Source organism: Falco cherrug, chromosome 1, assembly GCF_023634085.1.
Source record: "Falco cherrug isolate bFalChe1 chromosome 1, bFalChe1.pri, whole genome shotgun sequence".
Taxonomy (NCBI): Eukaryota; Metazoa; Chordata; class Aves; order Falconiformes; family Falconidae; genus Falco; species Falco cherrug.
Genome location: NC_073697.1, coordinates 123,892,448 through 123,905,220, shown reverse-complemented (window position 1 = coordinate 123,905,220; position 12,773 = coordinate 123,892,448). Strand labels below are relative to the sequence as shown.

Sequence of the window (12,773 nt, the reverse complement as noted above, 5' to 3'; positions counted from 1 at the left end):
TACCTTGGAGGCAACACACTCATTCTAAATGTACCCCCATACCCAGAGCAAAAATCTCGTCTCAGATCTACTTAATCTTCTCCTCTGGTACTCACTGATTCTCTATTAGTCAGTCCATTATTACTTAATCACACTTTAATCTCATTATAATTATTGCTACCAACCAGAACTTTCAACAAACACAAAGCAATATGAGAATATAGTTTTGTAATTATCTTTTCTGACAACTTATATAAAGATTTCTAAAAGCCCTTGTCAGCTAAAAAAAATGTTCCTTATATACTACAAACAAACCCCAATTTGTTGTATTAAAGATCCTTGTGGTTATCAAAATAAGACAGCAAACTTATGGAAAAAAGGAAGAAAGAAACGGGAAAACAAAAAGAAAAGCAGATAATCACTTCTCTAAACACAACGGGTCTCCTTTAAAGTCATATAAACTTCTCTCATGAACCTTCTCCTATGGAGGAATAATTTAGCCTTCTAGATTTAACTACTTGTTGAACATGACACTCCTTTATCTGCACACAAAGTCACTTCCTACTATAGGGATGACACCTTGTGCACCTGTGATGTTTACTACTTGAAGATCATCTCCTTCAAAGGACTTGCAAAACACAGCTCTTCCGTTTGGGTTTTTTTTCCTAGCATATTTAAATATTACACTGTTGTTATTATGTAGCTTGTAAAGTCAGCACTAGCTTTGCTGGAAATAAACAATGTTTGCTTGTATCAGTGCAGAATGTAGCCATTAACTTTCAGTCTCTGGCAGATACAAAGACATTAAATATTCATCCTGACTATCACATTTTACAGCAAGACATATAACCATAACTCCAAAGAAAAGGGCAGTTAGAAATATGTACAATGTTAAGCATGGAGTTCACTAAAACGACTGTAACTCCTAGGAAAACTTTTTTTCAATAGGACATATGAACTTACAGGAATTTTTTCCCCCTGTTCCACCATGTAGTTTATGCCTATCCACTACCTTAGCAAACGCCCTGGTCTTCAAAGCGGTGTGGTTTGGCACTTGCCAGGAACGCCGGCGCCAGCTCACCCTGCCCGAGGGGCACCGTGAGCCCCCTTCCACAGCTCTGTCCTACCCACCTCTACCCAGCACCAACGTGTCTGCCCAACCGTGTCCCACAGATGTGTGGAAAACGACTTCCCAACAAATGGCAGCGGTCCCAACCTCACGGCTTGATCTGTACAGGAAAAATATCTTTGCTCAGAGACCCAAGGCTAACAAAAGGTCACTCAGCGTAACAATAACTTAAATGCAGAAAAAAACCGTGATGCTCATCTGAGTAACACTTTAATAGCCCTTCTTCTGGGAGCCCAAGAAAGATGCCTAGCATTAAATACCTCTTATTATCTACTTGCATTCACCACTTTTAACAGCTTGTGATTTGTTTTGTTTTTAATCCAGTTTGGATTGAATCAAATAGTTCTACTTGCTGTTGCAGAGTACTGAATGAGGCCATCTGTGAAGGAGAGGCATGTAACCTGCTTTAATATATATTCCACAACAAGAAAACAGTGGGAAAGGAAGTTAATCCATTGCCAGTTTCACAGAAGAGGACACAGAACAGAATAATCGCTCCAAAAATAAAACAGTCGCAAGTTAGTTTGGTCACCAAAAAGAGCAGCACCCAAGGGGGGTTTAAAGCACCAGTTCTCCATCCCACCTTCATGAACAATGCACTTGATAAAAGCAGAATTGTGTATTTTAGTTAAGCCAGGACAACAGGCAAACAAGTGATCAGAAAGTTTCTGAGATGAATTATTAGAAGAGGAAAGGAAGCAAACCACCAAACTTAGCCAAAAACTACAGGAATAAAAGCAATTTTGTCAATGTGTAAGAATCACACAGGGAATACCAACTCCACTGAAGACAACAGCAAAATGTCCAGCATCTTGAATAAAAATGCTATACATCCAAACTATAATATCCTTATTTTAACCTGAGGTTCCCTTTCCAAATTTGCAGTTAATTAATTTTAAAAAATCAGAATTCATTAAAATACAGGTAACACTAAGGATCTGACCATCAGTTCACTGATACATATACAAAGTACTAAATGATTTCACAAACAACTTAAGGACCCAATTTTTAATGCTGAATAGATTTGCTGCCTCAGAAGTTTTACAAGACACTCAAAGAAAAATAAACCAGTTACTGAAGCCCCAGCTCATTTTGCATTCCACTGGAGTTTCTGATAGAATCAATTAGTAAGTTTAATCATTGTTTTAAGAAAACAAACACAAAACCAAGAGCCTAGAACAACATACATCTTCCCAGACCAATTATCCACATTAAATTAAGAAATTAGGATTCTTGTATATGCTTCGCCAAAACAAAATGAATAGGAGATAATCCTCTGGTGAAAATGTATTTATTTCAAGCAATTCCAGTGACCTTAATTTGAGGTTATTTCTGTTTGGTAACAAGATCAATCATAAGATGTACTGCAGACACACACTAGGCATGGGTGAGTATTTGAATTATTTAACTAGAGTTTTGTCTTCCCTTAGAGCATTGGATGAAAAGGTAAGTATCTTGCTTGCAAACTACAAAATATTTTTTTAAAGAATTATATATTGATATATAGACATATACATCTTCACCCATTTCATGTTAATTGTAAACAAAAGCCTGATGTTAACTGCCAACACAATTTTCTCTAGCAAAAGTGTTGTAACTCCTCATTCTGTGACCGAATGCCTCCAAGACAGATAAGTCTTGGATGCAAGTGTCAGGGGAGCAAGAGACATGGAGGCAAGTATTACCATTCTGAAACACAGGATATATATAATGAAAGTACTTATTCCTCTTCCTCATGCCTCCATCTACTTTACCAGCCCTCACCACCTTCATCAAGGAAATACTGTACGTTGAAGATTTTTCCACTGAAGGACCATACTCCTTTTGTTCTGCATATTAATGGGTGCAGAAAGCAGCATAATGCCCATTCATAACATCAACAGACCTTACTGAAAATTAATCTCACCTCAGGCCTAGGAACAAATAGTGGAATACACAATGACACAAACAAAAAGAATGAGAAGATACAAAATAAAGAGTCCAAGATGCAAGAAAGACCCAGTTCTAGTTGGCTATGTCGAGAGCCACAGAGATTTTGGTTTTTATTATTATTTTTAGAAAAACCGCATCCCTCCTTTGACTTCATTAAGAAAAGGTTCCTGACATCTCTGGTATGATGAGCAGGTGATAGAAGTCACAGCAGAGAGAGTAAGCTGGAGAAAAGTTCAGGCAGCAGGAGTAAGCAATATATTCAGCAGTTTTAGACTGAGGGGAGAGGGATAGGTAGGTCTGATTGAAGAAAGCCCATGAACTACCCACAAACACCTACGTGTAGGAACATAAAAATAAAACAAAGCTTTCCTTTGAAGTCCATAGAGGGCTTTGTACTCGAACCAGAGATGTAAAAACAAATGTCCAAGTCAGCTTACAAATCACAGTCTCAAAATGTTGAGATACTCAAGCAAAAATCTGCAAGCAATGCCTAATCATCTCAGAATATTGCCAGAAATTAAATTCATTAAAAAGTATTTTTACTCTGTACAAGTCCTAAAATATTATTTTCCAAATAATAAGACTCATATATACATGTGCACACCCATACGTATATACGTGTATGTTTACACATAAAAAGATTTCACCTATCTGAAATTCTCATCCATGCTCTGCTTTCCGTGTATGACAACTAATAACAAAATTCCTTTTCTTATCTTCAAGCAATTAGTTTGGGTGAAGCCAAAACAGACATAGTGCAAAGAGTTCCCATACCAAAACCATTTCGACTTCCACTTACCTGCATTTCACAATCTGCGCGAAGATTAAGTTCTTCACAGCATTCCCTGGATACCCTCAAGAAGATATAATCCTTTGTTTTTTCCTCAATAGCTGCTTCATAAACCTTCTCTTTGGTTCCTTGGGTCTGTGCTGACTTCTCTTTAGTGACAGGCAATAAATAAACAGCGTTGACTTTGGTCATCACCAGCCGTCCAGCCAAAGTGTCTTCCGAAAGCGTTTCAGTGAGCTTAAAGCGGCCAAAAAGTTGTCCATTCTGGGCATACTTTGCACCTCCAGAAACACCAGTGAGCATGAAGCTTGCTACAATCTGCAATTGCACTTTTATGTTGAACCTAAGTAAGAAAGCAACAAGTCAGTGCAGAAAAATGCTCTCAGCTTCAGAAGCCTCATTAATTCAGACTGAAGATGCACTGCCTTATATTCTGAATGCAAAACTTTTAAACAGAAACAGGTATAGCCAAACTGGCTCTTCATATGTAGCTGTCTAATGCTTACAAATTTTCCTTTCGATTATAGCCTATAAAACATATATTTAAGAGAATCAACATCTACAAAGCTTAAAAAATAGAACCCTCACAAGAGAGAATCAAATACTAGACTTTCTGAGACCAGAATAATTTTAAGGTGAATTCGAGTGCTGCACATGTCTCAAAGCAGCAAAGATTTCCAATGGAATAGTTCGTAAGCTTATGTTAGGTATTCAAGGAGAGAAGTGCAGGCAGGGACCAGAGTAAGATTCCCATTTATTTCATATTTCTTCGAGGCTGCACACCAAAGAGGGCAAGCTACATCTTAATAGGTAAATGGTATTACACCTATAATTCAGAAGGATTGATGAAATGCCTCAAAAAAAATCAAATTGTAGGCATTAAAGTGAGATAATTTTATTTGAAATGAGGGAATGGCATCACAGGCTCAGCCATATAAACCATCTATCCACTGAATTCCTATTAGCAGGAGTTTCTCCTGTAATCACAGACGTAACAAATTCATTCTTTGTAGTTACCATTTTCTAGAAGTCACGTGCATAACACATTAAAGTGACTTATTAGCACACTTTATTGACCTCTCACCAAAACATAGTAACCTCCTCCTAGAATGCTGTGGCTTTTTAAACAGATTGCTTCGACCTGGTTTTAAAAAGAACAAAAGGGGTAAGAAGTCTGTCACACTTAACAATATTCAGTTCTATTCTTATCAGCAACTTTTTTCTGAATTTGCAACAAATTACAGGAAAAAAAAAGGTAAAAACCAAAGGTTTTCACAAATGAAGTAAAATCTCTCAGGGAAAAAAAAATCCCAACATTTTCCTATAATACTTTGCATGCTCATACTGTTTTTATTTGATCTGTTCATCTTGTAATTTCTATTTTAACCCAATAAACTGTTAATTTATTGTTTAAGCCCTGTAGTATCAGTAACCATAAGCCTATAACAATAAAATCCAACATTTTAGCTTGCTTAGTAATTAAATATCTACCAAACCAATCAAATATATTTTTTGCGTATCTGGCAAATCATGAGTCTTGCACAAAAACCGCACGTTTGCCCCCTTGCGGTAGCAGCTGCTGCTTTACATAACACACATTAAGTCAGATCCAAATTTCACAGCCATCCACTCTCAAAAAGCAAGAGATGTCTTCTTACTGAACATGGGTTGGGTTGGTTCAGCAGTAACCACAAATGCCACTGCTCAAGCTACAGTTAAAACAACCACTCAGAAGCACGTACTTCAGGGAGCATACCAGAATTAAGCACAACCCTTCCAATTTCCACATGTGCTAAAAAAAAACCGTAACAAAACAAAACGCAAGCTTTCTTCTATACAAGTGCTGCACTATTTCCAAAGGAGCTATCAGCAAGTTAGCAGTATCTAAACCAGCTCGTATCTCATTCACATCGCTGTTAAAATACTAGGTAAAACATTTAACACAGTATCAAGAGCTCAGCATTATTACTAAGATACAATCACTTGCCATTGTAAATTTATTTTGTTAAAATTTTCTTAAAGTTGAATCCTATACTGCTGAATACGTATCATCTCATTCTCAAATGTGGATTTGTAAAAGCATGCTGGAAAACAGTATTACTGCCGTTCTGAGCCAAGGCACGTTCATAAATGACTGAACTCAATCTGCTGTGCTAAAGGGAATCTAAAGTTTAGAGATTAGCAAGCGATTCCCATTGAGTAAACTGACACCTTCTGGCAAACTGTTAAACTACAAAATCCTCCAAAAATTATTTAAGAAAAAAAAAAATAATCTAAAGTTGCTTCTTTCATCCATTCCGCACCCTTACTTCACAGGTTTATACAAAATAAGAGTTTCAGTCAGGCTTATACAAATTAAATGAACAAAAACTTATGTTTCCTTCTAAACACTGCAAAATCCCCAGCCTACTTCCTGTGTTAACAAAACTAGCCGAGAAACAAAAAAAAAAAAAAAAAAGGGGGGGGGGGGGGGGGGAGGCTGCTTTATATAGTTAAAACACACAAAAATTAAAAAAAGACTTCATAAATCATTAATCCACCCAGTACCAGTGCAAACAATAAATTCCCAAAAGGCAAATAAACCCATTCTGAACAAAGCCCCATATAACACTTTCTTTAATAAGTACGTTCAGCACATTTCCCCTTACATTTACACATGCAGAATTCAGACAGCGTGTACAGTGTGACACCTACCTATGTACTGATAAATGTAAGACACAGTAATGACAAAAGCAAATCTACTTTCCATCAAAGCCAGTACTTCACATTTTCACAGCCACGAGGATAAGCCAGCTCAGTAATTCTGGTAGCAGAGTGGACTGCATGGAAGGAGCTGTATGTCACCTCACATGCTCTTTAACGTTCGTATAAGAAAACACACAGTAAGTTCTAGATGCATCTGTCTACATCAATTATATGCTGTTTCTCTCTCGAATGTGCAAGAGAGAAAGGAAGAGTTTTAAAACCACCAACAGATGTATGCAGGGCAACAACTTCCAACACCAAACTAATCTCAAGATCAGAACATTGTTTTGCTTTTTCTTAAAGTGTGTTTGCAGTCGTAAATTACACAGCAGTGGCTTCCTTATTACTCTATTTTGTGATGTACTCATGCAGAGTAATTCCTACAAACACCTCCTGAAATATTAGAATAAACATGATTTAGAAGTAAAGCTCTCTGAGACCATCCAGAATGTACTCCCTTATAACCGAGTTCAAGACTTTAATGCCACCGCAGCCTTCATCCAATACTTGGTAGTAGTTCCACTCAGGTGATCGCACATAAAGTCTGAAACATTGTTTTCCTAGAAAGTGGGAAATCGTCAACATTCTTAAAACCTGGCAATACACTCCAATGTAAACGGCAGATGCTGGTGTTATTCCATCTCGTCATAAGAGACAATGTTGACAACCCTACTACTTTTACGATATACATACACAAACCCATTAGAGAACAGCAGCTCATCAACACTGTCACTCATAGCACCACTTCAGAGGTACTACAACCCACTTGCATTTGTATTTCTGGGCCCATTTCTAGGCTTGCAATCCTGACGCTTCACTGGAGAATACCAAGTGTGTGATCTTAGCCACAGAGGATCAAAAAAGCGTGCTAGTTTGAGCCTTGTTGCAAAAAAGTGGGTCAGCTACAAGATCAAAAGAGTATTTCTGTCATCAACACTATCAAAACAGAAGATTTCAAGAACATTATTAAAACTTACTTTTATTAATCCACTGGATAGAAAAAGCAGAGCAGTAACTTATCACTGCACCAAACTGTCCAAAGGGGAAGCATTACACACGAGATACACTTACTTTCCCTTCCCTTCTACAAGCATGCTGCTCTTTGGTTTCCTATGAGGCATGAGAGTGTAATTCTCAATGTGTAAATTCACCCAGTAAAAATACTGTTGACTTTTTTAACGTACTTCATAATGTTTACTTTAAACCCACTTCTGTCTTAAAAAGCACTAGAAACGTCAACCTGATTATAAATATGTATGATGGCAAATATTTCTATACGCTGAAAACAGCGTTCAAGTGTGATTCCTCCATATGTCAGATTCCAGCTCAAGAGCAGAGCACAGCAGTGATGAAAGACATGCAGAAAAACTGCTCAAATACACTGCCCTTCATCTGAGATACAACAAAGAAATTGAACCATTTTTCTGCTTTAGAAGCATTAGAAATACAACTACTCATAGTATTTTCTTCCTAAATTCCAGAGGGGTGATTCAGCTGAACCTCTATAGCTCTAGGAGTGGTTCATCTTAAAAAGACATTTCTGATTTGGAAATTAAGAAGTTGATAGAACTAAATTTGCTACCAAATTAAGTTAAAGGGAAGTTATACCTTTTTGGCTTTCCATTCTGAGTACAGCAACACTTTAAAACTTTCGTACCACATGACTGCAGGAAAAATTTTTAACCACAAATATTGAACTACAGAAAAAAGGGCCAGTGAGAGTCTAAACATGGGAAGCTCACATCTTTTTCCTAACTCTGTATTTGTTCATGCAGCTAATCCAGTTGGTAATATGGACATAATACCTAAAGACAGAACAAAACAAACAATGTATACTATATGCCTTTTATTAGGAAATTTTATTCAGAAGCTGGGTTTCAGCCTATTTAGAGAATAAATATAATAGTCAGCTGCCACATCATCATAAGATCAGAGTCTGATCCACCCACAATTCAACCCTTTACACAAAGATTTCATATATTACTTTGCTATAACCTACTTTCACCAAGGAACAAAAATATGACTCCTATTATTAATATCCTCTTGTATAACGAGAGCCAAAAAACTATAAAAAAGAATAATTATTATACAGAAATTAACAAAACATTGTACAACCGCTGTTTAAGTGCCTCCAACTGTAAGCATAGACTGATACATACTATTTATTTAAAATTAGTTACCAGTAAATTACATTTGTTAAGTACTAGTGACCTTTATCAAAAGCTGTTATTTCCAGACTCATATTCAAATTAATTTCAAAGAAATAGGAAGACTCAGTATCTTAAACAAGCCTGTAGGTTTAATGAAAATTGTTGCCACGCTCGTTTTAATAGGACAGTAAGAAATATCTAAGAAATTTTTTTATAAAAGTATCACTTACTTGCTAACTTCCTTATACTGTGCTATCTCCTCAATATAAAGGAGGTCATGTAGCCGTGACTGATAGTTGGTCTTGGTCAATGATTTGTCCAGGACAGATTGTGTAAATAGCTGGTCAGCAGAAAGAGGGATTTGGTATCTGGTAAGAAGGCTCTTCTCCAATTCAGTAGTTTCATTAGGCTCAAATTCTACAATAGTCTTAGAAGTAGAATCCCAACGCTTAGCTGTGGTTAGTAGCTGTTGCCGTGCATGCATCAGGTATTCAAGATCTGAATGTAGATACAGAATAGGGAAAGGAAATAAGTTCAAACTCCAGATGTTCTTGGGTTTTATTAAAAGACAAAACAAAACACCACCCCAAACTAACCCACTACTAAAAATAATCCCATTAGAGACAACAAACTGAATGTAAGTAAGTCTCATCTGCCTACAACAGCTTTGGTAAGTTCACTGCTAGTACTTACCACTCCTACTTTTCAGGTGTACACAGAGAGCAAGCAGGCTCTCTAACAGTATCAGAAAATAAAATATTCTATAGATAGCAAATAGAATTAATACAGACAAACAAGGAAAGCACTTATATTTTAATAATCACAAGCAACTTGCAAGGACTGGGCATCACAATATGCTTTCAAAGCCTAACTGCAACACCACCTCATTTAAAAAATATGAAGTAGTCAAGAGCCTTACAATATATACTATAAAATTTAGAAGGTAATAGAAAGAAGTTGATAAACTAGCTGGTAAGAAACCATTAAACTTGCAGCATTGAAAATATTTTTAAAAATTCTACAGTACTGTAATATGTGTATTCTGCAGAGAGTTGCATTCTATAGCTAAATTTACTTTGCCAGGCATAACTTTGTCATGTTAGGTTACATTTCCAAACTTAGAAAAAAGGAAATTAATTTTTCAGAATACCCTAATTTGTGGGACCACATAGTTTAAATAATAAACAGAAGACCAAGCACTGTCTACAGCCACCCAAAATATATCCATTAACACCACAAAAACACTATGAGAACAGTGCATCAGCCAACAGAATTGCAGTTAAATTGCAGAGCTGAAAATATTTGGCATTTATAGTGAAGCTATGGTATCTTAATGCATCATCTCTGAGTGAGATTTAAGATAGGTATCCAGGGTATCACACCAACGCTGAAAAATGTGCAAAGAAGATATTTTCAAATTCAAATTAAATACTTAACATCATCTTGACTGCCTTTATTCTAAAGAGAAGGAAGCTTTTTAGTAAAAGAAATCTCAGTTCAGCTCAACTATGACCACAGGAACATAGCTTATTTCACTCGCTGATCTGATGTGTTCACTGAGAAACCACGTTTAAATATCCACCTTGAGCCTGAACCACACCATTCACTACAGCTGTATGGCAAGAAAGTCCATGTGTGTGTGGTTTGTGTTTGAAATGATCTCACCATAAACAAAGCTTTCTCTGGTGCTAACCGTACCTCAGGTCACAAAAGCTCAGTAATCACACTGGGATCGAATCCTTGTTTGCTAGAAAGGCAGCCACCTAATTCCCAGCACTAGAGCGGCTTCCACTGGAAAAACAGTTGCTGGCACAGATTGCACGTACAGTGAGCCTTGCTTAAAAAGCATTTTGTACATTCTCAGCACACAGAAAACTGCTCTTAGCTGTCTTCTTCCACAGCAAATAAAGATTTCAAAATGCATAACAGAGGCTCCTCCATTAGAATATTTTCATGTTGGCTTTTCTTTCCTGCCCAGGTACCCAGAGAGGCCCCTGAATTACATGCAAACGTAGAGACCTCAGGCATCTTTCTGTTTGAAAAGTACTTCCATGAGATCCCAATTCGTATATATCAAAAGTAAATGAAACTCCAATGGGATCGGACACACATCCCTTTCACTTGCCTGCTCGCACACTTCTTCGATTACCTTGGCAAAAAGCCCAGGATATTTGTATCTACATTAATTTGCAAAGCACCTAGCACTCTTTTCATCTGAAATAAATACAGCAACAACCTGCTTGAAGACTTCAGCATCCCTCTGCATGCAGACAAGCCACATGTGAAAAGGGCTTGTCGGTAACTACTGTCAGTGAGTGCTATCTCAGCTTCATCACTTTTCACATGGATTTGGACTGGCTATTCCTTCTGTCGCCTTGGTTACTAGTTTAAGCCAACAAGGACCCAATGATTAGTTTGACAGTAACTCTGACTTTGCAAATAAGTTATGGCTTGGTTCTCTTGATCCTAAACAGGTTTACGATAAAAGGACACCTGTTCCCCACAAGCTCCATGTCTTGGGAAGCCAGTCTGCTGTGATAACCCACATTGTTACATGGAGATCATATAATTGCTCCTGAAAAGACCACAGCCTTGCTTCTAAGCATAGCTTCTTGTTCACAATGCAATACTCTCTGCTTCATGAGGCATTACAACTTGTACAGTCTTCCTGCTCTTGGCTACAAGTATTCGGGTCATCTGGAAAGATCAGTTCACAATCTTTGCTATTTACAGTTTCTTTTTGTTAATGTTGCAAACGTTAACCTGTCATTTGAAAATAAAGGCCAAGAATAGAAAATTGCTATTTTCTTAGTTTCCTATTTTTTCCTTCTTTTTCCTTTTTCTTCTTCCTGCTTACATCCCAGTGCTACAATTCTGTTTCTTTGGTGTTTGTATCTCTCAATTTTTCATTAAAAATTACCATACTGTATCCCACTCCCTTGCTTGCTGCCAAGTGACATAGTGACCTATAGTAAGCTTTCTTAATCTTTTAACCCTAAATCAAAGTGCTTCCTTCTTTTTGCGCCTCTTCAAATATCTTTTAGTCTACTGACATCTTTCTGATAATGTGGCTATTTCAGGTTTGACTTGAGAGGCACAGATCAGTTTCATAAACTTATAATAACATGCAGTTAAGTTTTGTTTTCCTTGAAAACACACAAATATATAGTTACACTTTCTTTTATGTTTTCAAACTTCATGTCAACAGCAATTCATTGAGTTACAAGCCTATGCTTCCCCTCTTGCCTTTGACAACCCTAGTCACATATTGCAAGGGGAGAAAAATAAACCAAAAAAAACCCAAACAAAGAAAATAAACAACTTCTCAGACAAACTGCTTTAATTAAGGCATGAACTACCAGGTGTGTTCTTATACAGAAACACTTCATCTCTCTACTGACCTTTTTCTGTGTGTTTAACTTTTTCATCAATACAAAAATAGTCATAAAAAAATAAACATATGTGAACTTCCAGTGCTGTCTTCAGACACATAACAAACTAGAAATTCTCAGCATTCTGACAAGATTTAGGAGCCGTATGCTGACAGACTAACAGTCATACTCCAGCTATCTATCTTAGTTAAGCTTTTGTCCACTATTTACAATCATATATCTGATGAACATAACACAGAGTAGAAGACATTCATCAGCTGTTAATACAGATGCTGTTCTGCCCAGAAATATGGGAAGAAATGGCATGAAAGATTTCCACTATTCCCAAAAATTTTTTTTAATACATTACCTTCAGTTGAAGCAGCATCAATCATTACTCGTTGCATGAGGACTGGTTCTAATCCAAAGTCAAACACAACAGTTTGGCGAAAAGTTCCAAAGATTTCTGTGTTAAAGGCTATACTGACTTTGTATATATAATGATCTATTCCGTTCTGGACCATTTTTCCTCCTATCCATTCCTGACAGTTTTCTGGAACTTCTTGTGATACCTGGGTAGTGCTGTCTCCAGCAGATATTGCAACGATACTAAAATGTGGACGATGGGCATCATAAAGCAATGCCACTCGATACAGCATTCTTGCAGGCTATAAAAA

The 12,773-nt window shown here is 36.9% G+C and overlaps 1 protein-coding gene across 4 annotated transcripts in view; it reads right to left on the bottom strand.

Moving 5' to 3' along the window:
- Positions 1-12,773, bottom strand: part of HELZ (helicase with zinc finger) — a 91,498-nt gene that overhangs the window by 47,094 nt on the left and 31,631 nt on the right. For all 4 annotated transcript variants that reach the window (XM_027808244.2, XM_055727399.1, XM_055727407.1 and 1 more), the window contains 3 exons: positions 12,467-12,764; positions 8,956-9,223; positions 3,840-4,173 (listed from right to left, as the gene is read on the bottom strand). In XM_027808244.2, coding sequence (XP_027664045.2) covers positions 3,840-4,173; positions 8,956-9,223; positions 12,467-12,764 — 900 coding nt within the window. The remainder of the gene's footprint in view (positions 1-3,839; positions 4,174-8,955; positions 9,224-12,466; positions 12,765-12,773) is intronic.